A 20,596-nucleotide genomic window follows, 5' to 3' on the forward strand; every position below is an offset into this window, starting at 1 on the left:
ACTTCTGGAATTGTTTTCTTAAGCTTAAATAAAAATCCTAATGCAATTATTCTTAACTTTGGGACAGTTGGTTCATTGTATTCCACCTCTAATTATATTCTGAAGATAGCTTGACCTTTCAGAGAGCTTTTGGAAATGCTTTTGTTGAAGTGTAAGCTGTGGCCTTTTTGTGCTTGTTTGTAGACATTGTTCTCCACTGGGGGATATTATGGTAGACGTATTGACTGTTCAAACTAAGATGCCCTGTCCCTATCTCTGTCTTCTTTCATATAACTGAGTGAAATGGTGGTAGTGTTGATCTGTAGTTATGAGATAGTTAGGATGTTTCCGAGGATGGAGATCAGTTCTCAAACTCAGTGCAATCCTATCTTACTACTTGCTGTTCTCCCTGATGTTCTACCATTATTAAGCATAGCAGCAGTACCTGCAGGGTGAGAGACTGAGGCATGTATTGAAATGCACTGAAGATTAGCTTATACATGGCTTATAAAAATCCCTTGCCATTCTCCTTCCTGATAATTTGCATCTGTTGTTTTATTGGTGTTAGTAGATCTTTTTCATATATGCATGGTTGATATTTTTAACCTTATAATGAGAAAGTCAGAACTTAGGGAATTGAATAACTAATGGATAGTTTCATTCTGCCATTACTTGCAGAGTGACTTCTGACTCAAACCTTCTGATTTCAAAAGTGCATGTGTTGTTAATGCACTGCTCTATTGTACAGGCTACAAAACATTTCGAGTATGTCATTGGTTCTGATTAATGGAAAAACATCCTCAGTTGTTTTTGACAGTGAAGCTTTCCTATGTAAAAGTTCAAAGGAAGAACACTGGAGGTATTTAATGACATGGCTGTAATGTTGGCCATGATTAACAAACTTATGCTTAAAAAGCATTTTAAACTATTTAAAATTTGAAAGCCACAATGATACTCCTTCCGCTGTGTCTTTTTTGAAGGTAGAAAATTATTTGAGATGGAAATGACCCTAACCTTGTCAGACATTTCTCTGACAACTCCAAAAAACAAACCAAAAAACAACTGAAGTGTGGAACCTAGAGTCACACTCCCTTCTCTCACTAAGTCTGTAAACTTACATCCATTCTGCATAGAGCTGCTGGTGTGGTCTCCACTGCTGCTGGCCTTTGTCTCCGCACTACTTCATCGGGAGCCTCAAAGCTCAACCTGCAGTTAGAGCAGCCCCGGCTACTTCCTCTTCACCCAAGTCCTGCCACATTGATTCCCACCCACACTGCCTTCTTTGCCTTTGCTGATGTCTTACATCTTGTTGGGACGACTGGTTTCCCCTTTCTAGCTGTCCAATTTTCCAACTAATTCTCCTTGTCTCTAGAGACCAGCTCCTCTGCCCTTATCTCTGAGGTCTCTCATTAGTACTTCTTTTCAGTCAGAATAGTCTCTTCTGTTCTCCCAAGGTATTTTTATTTCTCCGTGTCCTGTCACATCACCCTTTCTTCTTTTCTCTTTAAAGATGGTCTTGTGTAGTCTTGGTTGTCCTTGATTTCCTACATAGCTGAGGATAACTTTGAACTTCTGGTCTTCCTTGCCTATTCCTTCCCTGCCATACTGTCTTGGGGTTAATTTGATTGCCTTGTAAATTTCTTGACTAGCCCTTTCCCTTTTATCAGCTATTGTGTTTTAGTGTTAGACGGATACCAGGCTTGTCTTATGGGACATTCACTAGAAAATGGGCCCTCCAAAAAAGCTTGTTAGGTAAATCATTTCAATGATGGAGGTGAAGAATAGCTAAAGATGCATTTGTTGTTTGTTTACGATGGTCTGTTTATCTTCACCAAGTACTTTCAAAGGTGACTAGCTAGCACCTATATTTTTTGTTTAAATAGTGTTTAATTTTTTGTTAGCAGTAGTGTTTAAGTTCATTCAAGCAATGCATGAATTAAATTCATTTTTGTTGTAAAATCATTGCGGTTGCTTATAATAGGAACTATTCATGTTCAATGAACTTTATTGTCCACTTAGACAGTGCTTAGTTGCATGAGTGGAAGATTAACTCTGTGGACACATTACAAATGTTTATTTAAAAACATTCTTCTTACTGAAATTCAATATAGCACCTCTTTATGCTTCTTTACACTGTGTTACACTTTCACAATAAAGAATTTTGAGTTACAAATGAAATACTGAGATTCATTCATTCATGTCCAGGGAGATGGTGCAGCAAGTAAAGGCACTTGTGGCCAAGTCTGTCCTGAGTTTGAGCTGAGTTTGATACCAGGAACCCACGTGGTGGAAGGACTTGCACAGATTTTTACCACATGTGTTCCAGGGCATGTGTGTCCCTCACCCTGACATACACACAGAGTAAATACATTTAAAAAAATTAGCAACTAACAAATTTTCTTAGTAAATTATGTATCTTAGTATTATGAAGATGTGCTAAATTGCTCCTAAAGTTTAAATATTTAAAAGGTAACTCATAGTTTGATTTCTAAGAAATTAACCATTAATTGAATGGCATGTGCTTCTTCAAAAGAAACAGTAGCTTGGTCAGTAGTAAAGCACTTCTCTCAGTACTCATAAGAGTTTAATGTAATTCTCTTCTTATGTTATCCACTGTATTATGGGAAAGAGAAGAAATACCACTTTTAACTCTAAAACAATGAAATCACATGTCATAATAGAGTTCCAAATTGTCTATAAGATTTATAAGTTGTTTTTATTTAATTATATAAAAACATATCCAAGAACTATATGCTGCTGAATATTTTTTCATCTTTTAGGTGGGTTTTCAGTTCAGCCAACCATTAGTTTATTAAACTAAAAACTCAGTCATGCTGATAATCTGCCACATAAATATAGTTAGCCTTATTTTTACGTGTGCAAGTGTAACTGTCAAGATGTCATACATAGTTTTATTCATTAGTGAAGCTAAAGTTGGAATTTTAATACTTCATGTTTTATGTTTTCCTTTGGAGGACTGGATTGCTTTAGTCAAAGCAGCTGCTGCAGCTGCAGCGAAGAGTAAAACAGTGACTAAACCTCGCACCAGTGCTAACAGCAATAAAGAGAAAGAGAGAGATGGGGGAAAATGGTTTAAAGTCCCTTCCAAGAAGGTAGAAACTTCAACTTGCATAGCCACAACAGAGACCGAGAAGAAGGAGGAGCTACCCACATCTAGTGAACCGTTTGGTACAAAAAATATCCTTATTTTCCTTTCTTGTGACACAGGTAAACTGAGGTAGCAAATAACACCAAATCCTTTGCTTACATGTAATTTTGAATTTAGGATTAAATTTTCTGCTCCTAGCTTAGTTAGGTGACCGAATATATTATCTCATACATAATTCTGAAGATACTGTCAAACACTGACATTAGATCCTTTAATATTCTTGAGTATAAATCATTTGATATTTGTTAGTAGGTTTTTGCTTGAAATTTTTGGTTTAAGTTTTAAAGGTGTTATGCTATTTCAGTGTGCTGCATAAAAGAAGTTGTTCTCTTCAGGTTTTCCTTCAAGAATAACTACTCAGGGGTCTTTTATTTCTGTTGTATCAATCCAGAGGGATTGGTGTTATTTAAGTCATAATGAAGTACTAGATTAAAAAAAAAGTAATAAACAAAGCACTTTTACTAGTTTGCTATCTATTAATTGTATGTCTTGATTTAGATTCCAGACAAATTCTCATGTATGTGTTCTGTTAAAAGTAGGACTTCACATAGACAGCGTTCCAAAGATCGTCTTTCCACAGCCTGAGAGCATATTAACAAACAAGAGGAAAAATAACCAAGGCAACTCATTTCAGGCAAAGAGAGCACGACTTAACAAGATTACTGGTAAACTACAATGATTCTTTTGGAGGTGGGGGAGGCTAAGGGAGTTGTAGTAGAGTAGCTTCTTTTTAATAAAGGAAAATGGATCTTTTGGCTCAGTGGAATGAGTTGATTACTTTATGGTTCTTCAAAGTAAACATCTCTCAACACTGTCAGCTTTGTCTGTTATAAAATGTGAAAATCACCATGTATTTCCTACCTACCTCACAGGGATGTTGTGAGGATCAATCAGCTCAAGGGTTATAAGAGTCTGTAGTCTTGAAATCACTTCCATGGTAAGAATAGTTTCTGTCAGAATGGCTTATCTGCATTTATCAACTTGTGGTGGCTTCATTTCTATGGTTTTCAGTATTTTTGCATACAAACAGTCTTATAAATAACAAGGCTTAAGAATGGAGCCATTTGTAGTAAAAATATGGATATCTGGGTAAATGAAGTTCCTGACTCATTTGTTATTTGCTGCTTTTTTCTTGAAGTTGGTCTCTAGAGTACCTTCTTGTAAGGGAGCATATTCTGCATATAGCAGTGTGGGCATGATGAAAATACAGACAACCCTAGCCAGGCTCGTGCTCACAGAAGAGCCAATTGAAGTGCTACATCCGAGGCCAGTGATGCTGCACTTGACACTTCTAGGCTGTCAGCCATAGGTGTTTCTAGAATTTAAATGAAACCTGATCACAATTCATTTTAAAGTACACTTCAAAGGAAAGCTTAAATATGATTCAGACATCTGATTTTTAAGAACAAAATATTTTCAAGGGCCTTTGGTCTAATAAAACTGAATAAACCTTTTTTGGCATTCTTTTAAATACTTTGAAGAAGATTAGCTTCTTTGTCAGGTCCGGAAATAAATATGAAGTATGGTTGTGTCTGTTTTCCAAAGAGGAGAGCTACTGAAAGATGGCTGGAGCAGAGGGCTCTTGTGAACTGCTCAATCACAGGGCTCATTGAGGGTTTGATTGCTTTGAGCACTGAGGGGATCAGGCTTGTTCCATTTGTTTATAGTACTTTCATGGATTTCTCTGATATGGCTTGTTTTTGCCTTCAGGACAGGAAATACCTCATATCACTTCACCCGTTAAAACCTTTTCTTTAGAAACTGTTAGCCTTGGACAAGGCCATAATCTTGTCTAAATTGATTGTTCTGCTGTCAACTTGTGGCTTAAAATACAGAACTCAGTGCTACTTGCAGAGCAGAGTGCAACGCTGCTTCTCTCTCCTGTGAGAAAAAGATTGAAACTGCACTGTTGGAGGATTCAAGACCGAGGAAGACGGAAAGGCCGCTGACAGGATACAGCTAATTACCAGCTTCCCAGCATGATGGGTTTTCCTCCTTCAGCCACATAACCTGCTTTTAGTTTCAGCCAATATGCTTTCACATATGCCTGCTTCTAAATGCCTTAATGGGAGGGGCAAGCTCAACAGTTAAAGAAATAAAACTAAACAAGAGGTCAGCTGAGTTCATAGTGATGCATTATCTCTGCATAGCCTTGAAGAGACAGTAGTAAGGGTAAAAGAACCATTTACCTTGTGCCTCAGACTGTAATCCTGGCTGCTTAGTAACACTTTGGTCCTTCTGTGAAGGGAATTTTTCTTCTGTTTTCCATAGGAATTTCCAATACGATAGTTAGCAACAAGATTAACACATAAGGTCTTACCCATATGAAGCCGTTAGGATCTTTTCCCATTATTTACTCAGAAGGTTTAAATGTATCACCATCCTTTTAGCAGTTCATCTCTGCTTCTGCTTTTGATTTCATGTCACAAATATGCCATGCAAAAAGACAGTAGATGTTAAGATTGTCTTCAGTAGGCTAACTGTGGGTTTCCTTGTGGAAAATAAATGTAACTTGTGATCCATGAAAAGAAGTCAGGACTAGTGTAAAATATGAGTCATGTGGGAATTTTGCTGTATTTCAAACTTAGCAAGTTCATGTGTCTCTTTCCTTTACTAGAGAGAAATGGGCAAGAATCAGAACAGTTCATTCTTGTTTACTTTCCTCTCATTCCACTGTTTTTTAAAATAGTTCTGGCTGAAGATCAGTGAGCCAGCAACTGAATTAAGTGTAGGTCTGTGATGAGTCACTGTTTTGCTTTCCTTCCCTTCATATTTATCCTATGGTGACTCTAATCTGATTGCTGTATAGAGAAAGATAAAATGATGAGCTTTACAAAGTTACAATTAGGAAAATTGTAGTTGGATTCTGTATATGTCTGCGTTCTCCTTGGTTATTATTGATTTTGAATATGTACTGTGTCGTATTGACAGTTCTATCATATGGTGTGTGTATGTTCATTTAAGGTAGATAGTTTTGCTCTGAAAGCCAGAATCCATAACTTTAGAAACAAGTTGCAAGCAAAATGAGTTTTAGTAGACTTGAAAATAGCAACTGTGCACAGAGTAAAATAATAAAGAATAATTCATAGAATGCAGTGTACTCTAATCACTGTAGGTGTTGCTGGAAGTAAGAAATGCTTGTGCAATGTCAGGGAATTTGAATATTTAAAAAATTCCTGAGATTAAATTGACTAGTGACACATAAAGTTGGTCAAGATTTTGACCACTTTGTTCTTTGAGCAGTCTCCCCTTTGTGTTCCAGGGAGCTCTGGCCTCCTGTTTCTCAGTGAAGTAGATTATTATGAAGTGACTTTGTTTGCTGGTAGGATTCATGATGATTTGATATTCTACTTCTACCAACTGGTTAATGTCTTGATGCTGTATCATGTATTCTTTAAGTTACTTTTCTGCAGCAAGGCCTGTTTGTAATGTACTGATAATAAGTATTTGTAGTAATTAAAATTAATTTCATTTGTGTCTATTTTATTCAAATTCTCATTTACTTTGGATATTAAATTTCTTCTTTGAATTGGCAGGGAAAGATAACTGGTTTTGGACTTTCTTTGTAGGCAGAAGTATAATCTCCTCTTCAAGTGCCTATTCTGTCATTTGTCCCCTTTTGTTTATGCTTAGTAATTCTTTTTAAAGTTGATATACATGTCAAGCATGCAAAGTTTTGTGTATATTTGGAGCTTTTGAATTCTCTAGATACCAGTTTATTTTCAAGTCAAATTTTAAGGAGTTTGTTATAAGTACTTTGTTATTGTCTGTGGCCACATTAAAAGGCTTTCCTTTTTGTTCCCAACAATTACATAGAAATAGCTTTTTAATCAATCGATACTATTGTAATAGATTTGGATGGATTGTCTTGTTTCTTTTACAACTTCTACCATATTCTGAAATTTGAGCTTGTAATTCATCTTATCTCTTATCATAGATGTGATAGAATGCTATCACTTCTATGAAATGAAGTAAGTAAGGTATAATTATTTAATATACTGAATGGCAAATATTTGTCATGTTTGAATAGCTTTAAAAAATAGAACTTCTGTTCATTTGCTCACATAAAAAGACCTTGATTCTGTATTGTTTAACAAATCTTCAGTAACTCATTGATTCTTAAGAACGTTAGCTGGAAAAGAAATACAAAACAAAACAAATGTTGTTTTAAATGTTAAGGAAATATTCTATACTACATCTTTGGTGTTCATATAAAACGTTTACAATGTAATTAAGATTGAATTTGTGGGTTAAAAACTTCATAAAATAGTTTATATGTCTTTCTTTCTCACTTAAATCTACATTTGTTGTGGGACAGGAAGAAGCTGTATAGATTGTTGTCTCAAAGTAGGTGGAATATCAGTCACTGATGTATCAAAATCATTGTTTCTACTGGGCTGCTTTGTTTCAGACTCAGCTATAGATATTCAACTTTCCAGTACAGCCAGTGTGCTTTCTGCCTGATGTAATAATATTTGTCTGTCTTACTACTTTAGGGAGGTCATGTGAATAAGTGTGTTCCCATCAGGTTACTTAACACCTATGGGGTAGTTACTTGAGAAAGGCCACGTTGCCTTGTGAGTAGTAGCTCTCTGTCAGGGAACCTTTTCTCTCCTATGTTAACAGTTTCAGTAATAAAAGTGTTTACTCTTGTTATCACTTGTTATACATGTTTCCTCCTCTGAACAAAGTAGCCATAAAGCCAAATACTTGTCATTTTAAAGTCTTGATAAACCTGCTTTCATGGAAGATATTGACTGAAAGAGCAAATAATTGTATCCAATGAAATGCCTTTATTAATGAAGACAGAATTTTGATGTTTTTCAAAGTAACTATATCATAAATAAGGATTCGGTCTTCTAACATTAGGTGTTAGTGATAGAACTCCCCATTTTGTCGTCATTTGTAGAATGCAGCTGTCAGGCCAGGTGTTCAAATGACCTGCACAGTCTTTCCCTTTCATATAAAATGGGTCCAGGAAGTGATTTTGAAACTTTTGCAAGAAAATAAGACATAAATGAGCATTACTACAAATGCACAAAGCTTACATTAAAGACTTTAGGTTGACATTAAAATTTAGGAATATTCTTTAAAAAGTAATAAGATGAAAGAATGATACTGTACTCTGTTTTATGAGTCTTAGCAATATAAGCCGTCTTAATGTGGACTTTGATGCCAGAAATTTTTCCCCAAAATAAGTATGTATTTAAGTTTCTCAAAAGTAATATTTTAAAAAAAAAAAAACCTTACTCAAGTCTGTGAACAACTCTCAAATATTGACTCAGTCTCTTGACTTCACTATTAAGTGTGTTTACAGTTTTGAAAGTTAGCATTTGAAAATACTTCCCATATATGGAAAATTTCATCTGCTAAAATTTTAGAAGTTTATTATGGTGAAATTATTATGTTTTCTAACAAACCATTTCTGTACAATTCTCTCAAGGTTTGTTGGCATCCAAAGCTGTTGGGGTGGATGGTGCTGAAAAACAAGAAGCCTGCCATGCAACAGCTCCAGTCCTGGAGCAGGTATGAAATGGTAGCATTTGATTGTTTCACGGTCCCACTGGAATGGTCTCGGAGCTGTAGTACCTACGTGATTGCAGTTGTCCCTCTGATCAGATATGGGAATAGAGCACTGACTCATTGATGATAGATTTTTAACTCTGCCTTCTCCTGAGTATGCAGATAAAATATGGACTTCATTAGCTTATGTTTTCCATAGACTGATATTAAAGCCATTGTCTCCAAAATTAGAAGGCTTAGAGACAGGCATCCCAGGGTATGAGCTTCCAGCTGGACACCTTTAGCTTTCAAAAAGACCCTTACACAAATACTTTTCATTTGTGAGTATAAACAGGGTTTTTTGACATCTAATTAAACTTCTTTTATAAGAAGTTTCTTTTATATTGTAACAGTTGGTGTTGTTAGACTGTGTTTTATGAATTGATCAATGAGCCATACATTTTTGCTAGGATGTATATTTTAATAACTACAATAAAAAGAGAATTTAAAAACCTTTTAAGAGTCTGTCTTAAACCACCTAATAGAGAAATTTAAAACTAAAGGTTACGGTTGCTAGAATTGGCCGTGGCTACCTTTGAATTCCCACAATACCTGTACATAATTGAGCTGTGCATGCTTTTCCATCCTCTAAGGGCTTAACTACTTAGGCACTGTACGAATACAATAATAGCCATAACTGGATTTCTTTGGTTCTCCTGTTTTAAAATCTGAGCCTTAATGTAGTTTCAATATATCCTTTTTGCATTATCTTAATTTTCTTTATTAGTAGCCTAATAAAGAAGACTTTAAAATGAGTATCTTTTCTCTTCTCTATATGTGTTTTAAAGAATAGCCCAAATTTAATTGATATTGTATTGAGTTTTTCAGTGTTTATTCAGGCCTGATTTGAAAGCAGTACATTGTTTGGGTGCCTCCATTAATGTTGTATTAAGTCAGTGGTCTTTTAAATTGATCAATAATGTCAGTGACTCATACTTTCTGGTTTTCTATCAGCATCAAACGGTTAAATCTTTGCCGTTATTGTCAGTATACCAACCAAATTTTAAATAACTTTTTACTGTGTATGACTATATTCAAGGTCCCAGATACAATATTTTGTACTCCTACAACTATTACAATATACTCAGAATGCAACATATCAGGGACTTGGGTAATAAAACATTTCTGGAAAATTCATTACAATGTCAATCTTTCATTACACATAATCTATGAGGTAAATGTAATTGTGAAAATTACTTATTATATGTGGAAGTTAGTTTAGACGTCAGTAACCAGTTCAGAGAATCAGTTTTAAAAGGAAATTAGAGCAACTCGGCTATTAGTACTTGCATATTTCAAAACTTTTGAAAGTCCTTGCCAGTTTTGTAACAGAGACCAATAGTAATTAATGGAACCTTTGTAAACTGTTCTAGAGTTTAAGGAGCATCATGCTGTTCCCTCTTTTATTTTGTCATTCAGGTTGATTTCAATGTGAAAATGTTTTGTAACCAAACTCTTCATTTTTATGCTATATGTTAGCCTTGCTTCTAAGCGAAAAAGCCGAGTTATAAAGCTCTTAACTATCTCAGTTGGTATCAGCCAGAGACGGAAATGATTTGTTGCTGACTTCTGTTGTCCTAAGGAGTTACAATACCAGTTATGACAGATTGATAACAGGTCTACAGCCACAATTTACAGCCACAATTTGCTGTTCTAATGGAGTTATAGATTCAAACTGTGATCTTGAACCCCTTTATCAGATTATTAGTTATCGATTACTTAATTGTATTAGGGAAATGTCATGTTATATTTACTTTTGGATAAAAATTGCATTTGATGCATAATAATTCAGTAAGGTTTAAATATGTTAATTTGTCCTTGTTTAGAAGTTAAGCACCTTACCAAGTTATTAATTTAAGTTTTAAAATCTTGTTTTATAACTTTGTAACTCAAGAGTAATGGATGCTGTAGTGATGTCTCTCACATATGTGAAGATGAACAATAAAATTGTTTATTTACAAGTAATGGCTCTAATTACTTTCCTGGCAACACCTTTTCTGATAAGCTTAGGAATACTTTCCAGTCATGGAGTTCTTTTTCAAATGATAGTTACACTTGCACACATGTATAGTGGAGAAATTCAAGAGTAGAAAATGGAAGTTGAATGAATGGGACACGTGACACAGGGCCTTTTATGTCAGGTGCCTAGTATGCCGTCTATAGAACATTCAGGGAGGCCACGTTTAATATCTAATATATAATACCCCCACCAAAATCTGAGTATTTTTTATTTTAATGAGAACAGAATTATTTGGCCCCTAAACAATGATCTTTTATATTCTAGAAAACTGAAGACTACAGATTCAATGATCATCCCCCTTCCCCAAATACATGGAAGTTAAACCATTTCTTGGGGACAGGCATGTTATTCATAGGACTAGTGACTTCACTAGTTATAGTGGCTTACCATAATATCAATTTTTAGGAGTTTGTATCTCATGTTTTGCTGTCAGATATCAGCAAGAAAACCAATGTATGCATCCCAGTATGACAGAATGTGGATCCAATGTGGCTACTTTCTGTTGACTTTAACAGTAGATACTTTCACACTTATTTCTACATGTGCAGGGAATTTTAATGCCACATTAATAATATGTTCTTTATGAAAGAACTGACAAAAGTTCTAATTTTTTTAAAAGTGTCAGTTGGCAGGAATAAGGTAAAAACTCATCTAAGAATGCGACGTATTTTGTTTTTAAATCCAATGTTTTAACTTACACTTTATCTCTTTTATGTTGTGGTTGTAGTTGTTGCTTGTTCTGTATTGTTTTTTAGTCTTTTAACTCTACTGCTGGTGGCTCTGATTTCATGATGCATTTTGCTTATGAAACTAGCTTTCAGCACTAAAAGGAGTTAAAGATAATGTTTTGTTAATTTGGTCATTGTTTTCCTGTTGAGATCTTTCTTTAAAGGGAAACTGTCTACTAAGACAGCCACATACTTGATAACAGAAACTATAAAAACTCTTCTAAAAGGCAAAAGGTTGAATGTATTCCTTCAGCATTCTAAAATCTGAAATACTTTCTTCATTTACCTAGCTGTTATTAATACCATTGACAATTCCAGTTTCAGAAGAGAGCAAGTTTCACATTAATACTGAAAAAGGTTTTCCAATAGGATATTTAATATTGAAAGAATTTCATGAGCATTAAAAACATAGACTCATAGTTGACAGTATCCCTTTAAAGACAGCCTATTCAACTTTTAGTTAATAATTTGTGGGGTTCTTTTTGGTTTTTCATTTGTTATAGAACTGTTATATGTTGCTTAACAATGTTTTTCGATACTAAAGTTGCATAACAATCAAAAATAGAATACAAGAAGAAAAATGAAGAAACCAAAATAAAAATATCAATTTTTTATTATTTATTCAGGCGATTTCACCTAAACCTCAAAGTCAGAAAAAAAATGAAGCTGTCATTAGCAGTTCTGCCAACACTCAGAAACCTGCACTGTTATCCTCAACTTTGTCTTCAGGGAAGGCTCGCAGCAAGAAATGCAAACATGAATCTGGAGAGTCTTCTGGGTGTATAAAAACCCCTAAGTCACCACTTGCCCCAGAATTAATACAAGCCAAGGATTTGACGCTTGTATCTCAGCTTTCTTCAGTGATAAATAAAACTAGTGAGCACAGACTTTACAAATAGTTACCTATCCTATAAGATAGATTCAAAGCAGTTTTGTTGTAGTTATATTGTTTTTTATGAAGTTGCTTTTTGAAAACTCAAAAGTTAAGTGGTTATGACAGAGAAAGCTCAAAACTAATTCAAAAGTAGAAATCATGGACATTTTTGTACTGCTTTACTGTTCCAAGTCTGTACTGCTCCTTAAGAAGCCCTGCCATTGAATGACACAAATCCCACTGTAGTTTCAATCTCTTCAACTAATAATACAAGGCCTGATTCATTACAAAAAAACAAACAAACAAAATACCCCCTGGAAACAAAATGAAATACAAAAGGACCCTTAGTGGATGTTTTTACATAACTCCTCACTCCTCCTGTGGCCAGGTAGGAGGCATCTCCTTTTGTCTGTAGTTCTCTGAGTGTGCTTTATTTATTTATTCTTAGGTTAACAAGGCAGCTCTGAACCCAGTCTCACTCTGTGAAAGGAGAATGTCTCCTTGGTTATAAAGATGTGACTGCTGAGTACTAACATTGCAAGTGCTAGACTTTTAAAAGTTTCTCTCTCTCTCTCTTTTTATTCAACATGAATTTGGCTAGATAAAGGTAAGGTTTATGTTGACCCCAGTTTAGTATTTGAAACAGTTATCTGGAGCATCACTAGCCAGGTGACATTTTCGTTTGGCTCCTTTATTCAACAAATAAATTAGTGTTGTAGTCAGGAAATAAGGATGGCATATTTCCTAATGAACCATTCTATATTGTCTTCCAGAATAATGATATTGGCATTTGGAGGGCTTTGGTAAACATACTAATCTGTTTTTCATACAGTTCTCACATTTATCATTAAACCACATATTTCAAATTTTGATCAAGCCTTAATTTTTTGAATGAATAAGCAGAATCAAAGGGAATAGAAAATTCCTTTCTCTGAAACTTCATTATAAAAGAACGTCAGTAGTAGTCATTAGATTATCACAAAACCAATAAGCATTTTATCTTAAAGTTGTTGTATATATTAATACAACCACAGTATTGTAAAAGTTACATTTGTCTTTTGATTTTTTTCCCCATCATCTTGTCTTTTTTTCATTGCTTTTCATTGTTGATTATCCTTAAATACTCAAAACATCAGCTCCTTTAAAATACTTCTGCCTGACTTCACAGTAATATATTACTCTATACAATCCTACCTACTATATAATTCAGCAGATTCATAGTCCAAAGGTAAAAAAGGACCCCTCAAGCCTTAAAGAATCGTCCAAACATTTGTGTTAACACTTCTAGAAGACAAATAAATGATAAAATTAGTTGTTTGAACAAATGAAAATATTTAAGGGCAAGAATAGTGTCATACTAATTACAATCTAATTTGGCCATAATAAGCACATTGGTTTGTTTGTGTTCAATTTTTTGAATGAATCAGGCCCTTGATTTCTAGCTGTAAAAGTCCATGCGGGAGAGTAAGGATGGGGTAGGTTATTTATGGTAGCTTCACCTGGGGAAGGGAAGAAAGCCAAGCACCAACTGTAGAATGTATGTAAGAGCTGTCACCTGTGCCCCTGCCTGCCTTTCCCTTTAGAGTGCCTCATTTGCTATGTACCAAAAGAGTGTTTCTCTCCCTGCTCCTTCCCTTCCTATCTCCCTCCACCTGCCTCCCCCATTTTTGCTTATAAAGAGACTACATTCCTGGAGGCAAAATGGCAGTTGACACAAGAATCCACAGTTAGAGAGCTAACTCCAGTCTCACACTTGGGGAGAGCTACTGGAAATTAATGTTCCACATAACTGTCTTTGAGTTCTAGTAGGTTTTAGTTTTTAGAAGTTCTGATTAACTTTTTTTTTGTGAAGAGGGCACATTTTTTTGCCTTTGATTGCCCCTGGAACGTTTCATTTCTTGTGGTTATCTAATAGAGCATCAGAGGGCAGAATATGGCTCATTTCCCCCCCGCTTATCTCCTTAAATATTATAAGATGATCCTGGTATGTATCTGCTTCGTGAACATTGAAGATCTTTTTCTAGGTCCTCCACAGCCTGTGAATCCCCCTAGACCTTGCAAGCATAGTGAGCGGAGAAGAAGATCTCAGCGGTTAGCCACCTTACCCATGCCTGATGATTCTCTAGAAAAGCTTTCTTCTTCCTCTTCAGCCACTGATGGGAAAATATTCTCCATCAGTTCTCAGAATCAGCAAGAGTCTTCAGTACCAGAGGGTAATGTATATTGATTTCCTATAGAACCAAATGTAAAGGAAGATACTATCTAACAACAATTATTTGAGCATTTGAGTTTTCTTCTTAATGTTTCTTGGACATATAAGCAGTTCACGAATTCTACAGATACCTATCTGGTGCCTTTTTGCCAGGCACTGCATAAATACCACTGATACGCATTGATCTGAACCGAGCCATTTCCTCTGTGTTAATATTGTGGTTTTCTTTTCCTTTTCATTTTATATAGTTGCTGCTATTGCACTTACGTCACTCCAGAAGCTGGGACCCTGTCTCCCTCTTGATTTAAGTTGTGGTTCAGAAGTCCCAGCACCTCGAGCTCCAGATTCCTCCTCTCCTGGTGGTGAATGTTCCAGGGAAGAAAAGGAGGAGACACAGTTGTTTGCAAATCCCTCCTCCAAAGCAGTGAGTGATGTAAAAGGAGCTTCAGCGGCCACTGGTAAGGAAGTTCTACTTAAGTCTGGAGTAAATATTTTGATTTTTGAATTAATATCATATCCCTCTTCAAAGGACTTTTAGGTAGTATTTGTTTTTAGATGGAGTTTTTCTGTTCTAAAATTCTTTGTGTGACCGTTTCCACCATTTCCTAGACATGCTTCTTATCATTTTCTTCTTCCTTCATTCTTTTTCCCCCTCTTTTTCTTTTTTTTAATGTATGTGTGTAATGTGTGGTGTTGCTGTACCTGGAACTTGCAAATTCTAGCTACCAAGCTGGGTCAACCTAGCAAGTTTTAGGCCAGCTAAGGCTGCAAAGCAAGACTCTGCCTCAAAACAAGAAGAAATAAATTATATGAAATACTTACTTTTACTATTAGAAATTATTAGTTAAAACTGCAGAAATTCTTATTCATGAAGCAAAAAGATACTTCAGATGAGTTCTTAGGTTTACAGGTGTCAGTAGAATTTAATTAAGTCTAAATGGAATCTAGATTGAATTGAATTGAATTACCTGTGTCATAAGTGTAAGTCCATATTTGGAGACAGAATATCCTTTCTGAATATAATTTATTATAAAAATTTTTAGGGGCTCCAGTCTATAAAAGCAACCACGTTTAGTTCATTTTTAGGTGATGTTATTGTATATGATCTGAAAACCTTGGTGGTAATCTTTTCATTAAGTTGATCTTTTAAATCTGACATGGTTCATATTTTTTATGTATAGTTGCAACATTTTATATAGAAATTTTATAATTTTGTAGTTTCATAAGAAGTATATATATACACACACATATATATAATTTTCAGAAGTCAAATAGTACTTTTTAATTGTCTTCTTCCTCATAAATTATTAATTTGGAACTGGCTGACGAAAGATTAGAGTCAAGTTAAATCAGGAGACAAATATAAAGTAGTCAAATGTGTTGGCAATAATTGTGTTTAACGTCTTCCCCAAAGAATGTAGCATCAGCTTCTTGGATGAAGCCAAAATATAGCTTGCTCTGTTCTGTCCATGCTACACACTAAAATAATAATATCAGTAGCTTAATTTAATCTGCTGGCTTTACCTTGTTCTTTCTTTCAAAGTTGTAATGTTAGTACTCTCAAGTACATAATTACTTACAATTCCATTTACCTGTAAAGATTTAAATTGGTTTATGCATGATAGTGTTTCCTTATTTAAAAAAATTTTAAAAACGCTCACATCTGAAAATTTGTGGGTTTTCAGAGATTGTCTTTGATTGCTCAGATTTGATCTGTTGTCTTTGAACAGTCATCTAAACCTGATCTTAGAGGAATGCAGTATACTTTCTCCTTTCTCACAAGATTCCTGAATAATTATCATTGACTTTTCGAGGAAGTTTTCCTGGTAAAGATCTCCTGCACTTTTATTTAACAGTCTGTAACTCCTCACTGCACTCAATATATGAGAATGATATTGATGTCATCATAACATGTACCTACTGGAAAAACGATTGTTTGATGTGTATGTGAAGATATTTGTATGTTCCTTAAAATCCATATTTGCATTGCTTGTAATAAGACTGAAATACAGATCAATATAAGTACATGTCATAAATAGTGTATTGTACAGCTGGAGTGATGGCCTGATAGTTAAGAGCACTGGTTGTTCTTCCGGAGAACCTTGGGTTTGATCCCCAGCAAACACATGACAGCTCACAATCATCTGTAACCTCACTCCCTCTTCTGACCTCTTAAGGCTATTGTACACATGTGATACATCGACATGCAGGCAAAACACACACACAAACACACACACACACACACACACACACACACACACACAAAATCTTTAAAAAAATGTCAACCATATTGTATATTCTAAACATCAAAGCAGTGTTTGTACACCAAAATCCTTTGTCCAGATGATTTGCTTCAAACTAGGAGATTAACTTGGTCCTCTTTTATTTGTTTTAGCTGTTTGTTTGTTTTCCCTTTAAATTTCTGGCAAATTTGTAGCTATATGGTCGACTCCCTTGGAGAGGTCATTCTTGTTTTTGTTCATAATGTTGAATTATACAAGGGTAGCGGGAAGGCACAACCATTGTCTTCTCTTTTAAAATGTTAGCAATAACTATTTGGAGAGTTTGGTGGGATGTCAGTTAAGTTGGTAAAGGATTCATCCTTTATATAAGTATAGAAAGAATCAGGTTTCTTCAGCATACAACAAAGAGCAGTGGACATGGCAGTAATAGAACCACTGTGTGCAACAAAGGCCAGGAGGGTTGGGAAAGTGGGAGGGGTTGTCCATTTTAGAAGGGTCTTTGTTGGGTTAGCATAAGTCACATTGTGTGTATTTGTTACTAGGTAATTCCTGCCATGTAAATGTGGGTGATCCTGATTGGTCAGTGTTCAGTCCTGGGCAGTTAAGATCCATTTGCATGTAATTAACATTGTGCAACTTTGGTAGTGGGCATTAGCACAGCTCTGTGATAGTGGGCTGTGGCTAATTTTGGTTGGCTGTTTTCTGTTTTGGTGAAAGGAGCTCTAGTTTTTCTGTTTGGGGATACATACAGGGCTAGATTTGCACTGGATACCAAGTCCTTCTTTGTCTCTCATTTATGTCCTCCTTTCCACAGAAATTGAAAATAACAAGACAATATTCAAAGAGAGTGAAAAGTTTAGATTTTCATGCACTGTATTTGTAGATCTGTTTGTGTAACTGTAATGATCTTATTGTTATGTATGTAAGTGAGCTTAACATTTTAAGAGCACAGTGCTCAGCAGTTTTTGTTTTTGTTTTTTTTAAAGAGAAAGGTTTATTTTGGCTTATAGTTCTAGGGAATACAAAATGAAAAGTCAAAATGGCAGGAGCATGAAACAGCTCATCATATCACATTCACAGTCAGGAAACAGATTGATGAACACTAATGCTCTGCTTGCTTTCTCCTTTTACGTCAATCCAAGACCCAATCCATGAAATGGTGTTACCCACATTTAGGCTGGTCTTACTACCTCAGAAAGTACAGACTAGGTAGTTGCTTAAAAACAAGTAAATACATGGTTTTAAGTTAGTTACCAAAAGTTAGTATGTACATGATCATGAACAGTGTGCACACAGTATGTGAATGGGATAAGGTAAGATTTCATTCTTTTTATGGCTCTTGAATTTTCTTTTTGAGGAAAATAATGCAATTTATACTGTTATTTTTATTTTAAATTGAGTTCATTTGTTTTACTTTCATTGAATTTCTATGTGGTCTGCACACTTTTTTTCACTTAGTATTTTTCTATTGTGGTGGTAGCTTTGTTTCTTTCAAACATGGTCTCACTATGTCTATAGCACAGGCACACGGGAACATGATATGTACTCCTGCTGGTTTGGAAGTCTCGGTTCTCTTGCCTTACTTCCAGAGTGCTTGGATTGTATGCGTGTGCAATCCTCGCTGCTTTCTGTTACTTAACTGTTGTACATTATTTGGAGTTAGTTTGGACTTCCCTTTGCTCCCTGTGTTGATGTACATTTAGAATCAAAGGGCCAGGTTTTTCTCTTTGTTTCTTCTTCATATATGAATATAAATGAGTATATGTGTACATGCATTTAGTGGGTAGTTATCCTAATTATAAAAATAAGTTCTTTTTCTATTTTAAAATTCTCTGGAAAGCATTATTTACAAGAACTGTATTATCAGCGTTTTGAACTTGAAACTCATGGGGAGCTTAGACTGGTGAGAACAGTAGTTAACTGGGAAGTCGTTTAGCCAACTTAGGACTCTTACCAGGTTAAACTTTGCTTTTAATTGTCTTTCCAGTAGAGATTATGAGCTTGCACTAATTGATCTACATTCTTCCACTGGGATGGATGCCAACATGACTGATTCTCAGGTTCGGAATACTGTTGCTACCCACTTTAGCAATAAGTGAAAAGAAAAAGAAAAGAAATGGTACCTTTCTAAAAGTTAAAAAAACAAAACAAAGCAACAACAACAACAAAACCCTGTCCCTTTGTTTTTGTGTTATCAGTATCAGAGTGGTTTTTCTAATAGTTGATGAATCCAAGAAAGAGACATGACTTCAGAAATCTTACTTCTCTTATTCTCTGAGAGGCAAAGTAGATCAAGTTTCTTCAGAAGGATCCTATTCAAAAGAACCCTTTCCTGACCTGGGCCTGAGGGTGTCTGTGTCCTGTGTAACCCCTGCCTTTAAGGTAAAGGGCACAGTGTTGAGGTACAGAAGCTGTGCTCAGGACACTCTGAATCTAGAGGGAAATGAAGCTAGTAACTAAAATGCACATATCAATAAGAAGTACTTATTGCAAGATGTAGAATCCTTAAGAGTTATAAAGTGGGGCAAGGAGAGATGGCTCAATGGGTAGAGGTGTTTCCTGGGCCTTAGATCCCAAGTTTCAGTCCCCTGATCCATGAGGCGGAAGAAGAGAACTGACCCCATCCAGTAAGTGTCCTCTGACCTCCACAAGAGCACTGTGGCATACATATATACCCCACATACAAAATAAGTAAATAGTTTAAATAAAACCTAAAGTTTAAAAAGGAGGCACAAGATACGTTGTGCATAAGGGAAGAAAATGGAAACGGTGCTTCTAGAAGCCCTCAGAAAAGGAGGTATGCTATTACTAAGATGGCAGGAACCATCTGCATGTCCTCTGTTCTCACTTTCTTTCAGCAAAATTCAAATAAATTACTTCCTTAATACTCAAGTTTTTTATTTTTATAATAGGAATTTTATAGTAGGTAATGCCCATGGCAACTTCCAGCTCTAAAGTTTTGATTATTTATTGTATCATTCATCATTCATTTCATGAAATATAAGTCATTTGAAAGAAATGTCATGATATGATAGTATTAGCTTTCACTTAAAATTTTCAAATAGTTTTAGAAATGGTAACTATTCTTAAGTAGCCTTCAATAAAACAAAATTGGAATTAGTATATTGTATGAATATAATTCTAAACATTTTTAGTTCTGTGTTGAGAGGCACATTGTAATATATATATTTTTATATTTTTTGAGAAAACCAGTATGAAAATATCAGGGAATATTTGTTTTTTTGCATTTAATGTGGATGCAAAGAGTGGATTGATAAGCATATGAGCACTGTATCTTTATACTATCAGAATGTACATTAGCAGGCCATTCAACTTTTGGCAAATTTAGTTTAGCCTAAATGAAATTCAATGTAATTTCTTGAATTCATTTTTAAATGAAATATAGAAATAAAAACATGTAAATATGTTGATTGTCACAGTTAAGTAAGGAGAGACCTCTGATGAATCTTTGGTAATGAGTCCAGGGATTACATTGGTTAATATAGCATGTGTTATCACCAAGAAAGCCATAGATGGGTCTGAAGCTACTCTAAGTGAGGATGGCAGTAGTTCTACATGCTCTAATGTAGCTGGAAGTTTCTCTGTTCCTGCCTGGCCCCAAAGTAGGGGCAATCTCTCCCACCTGCATCCTGCAGCCACTTGGTCTTAAGTAAACATACAGAGGCTTATATTACTTACAAACTGTATGGCCTATGGGTCAGGCTTCTTGCTAACTGGCTCTTATAACTTAACTCAACCCATTTCTATTAATCTATATGTTGCCACATGGCCATGGCATTACCGGTCTG

At 35.3% G+C, this 20,596-nt stretch overlaps 1 protein-coding gene across 6 annotated transcripts in view; it reads left to right on the forward strand.

Annotated features, from left to right (window-relative positions):
• The window catches only part of Phf20l1 (PHD finger protein 20 like 1), a 69,612-nt gene that overhangs the window by 23,614 nt on the left and 25,402 nt on the right, over positions 1-20,596 (forward strand). For 4 of the 6 annotated variants that reach the window (XM_036208167.1, XM_036208169.1, XM_036208168.1 and 1 more), the window contains 6 exons: positions 2,955-3,168; positions 3,688-3,813; positions 8,592-8,674; positions 12,085-12,334; positions 14,357-14,545; positions 14,793-15,002. In XM_036208167.1, coding sequence (XP_036064060.1) covers positions 2,955-3,168; positions 3,688-3,813; positions 8,592-8,674; positions 12,085-12,334; positions 14,357-14,545; positions 14,793-15,002 — 1,072 coding nt within the window. Of the gene's footprint in view, positions 1-2,954; positions 3,169-3,687; positions 3,814-8,591; positions 10,676-12,084; positions 12,335-14,356; positions 14,546-14,792; positions 15,003-20,596 lie in introns of those variants that run through there. The other 2 variants (XM_036208171.1, XM_036208172.1) reach the window with 1 other exon arrangement.

The sequence above is a fragment of the Onychomys torridus genome, chromosome 16, assembly GCF_903995425.1.
Source record: "Onychomys torridus chromosome 16, mOncTor1.1, whole genome shotgun sequence".
Lineage (NCBI taxonomy): Eukaryota > Metazoa > Chordata > Mammalia > Rodentia > Cricetidae > Onychomys > Onychomys torridus.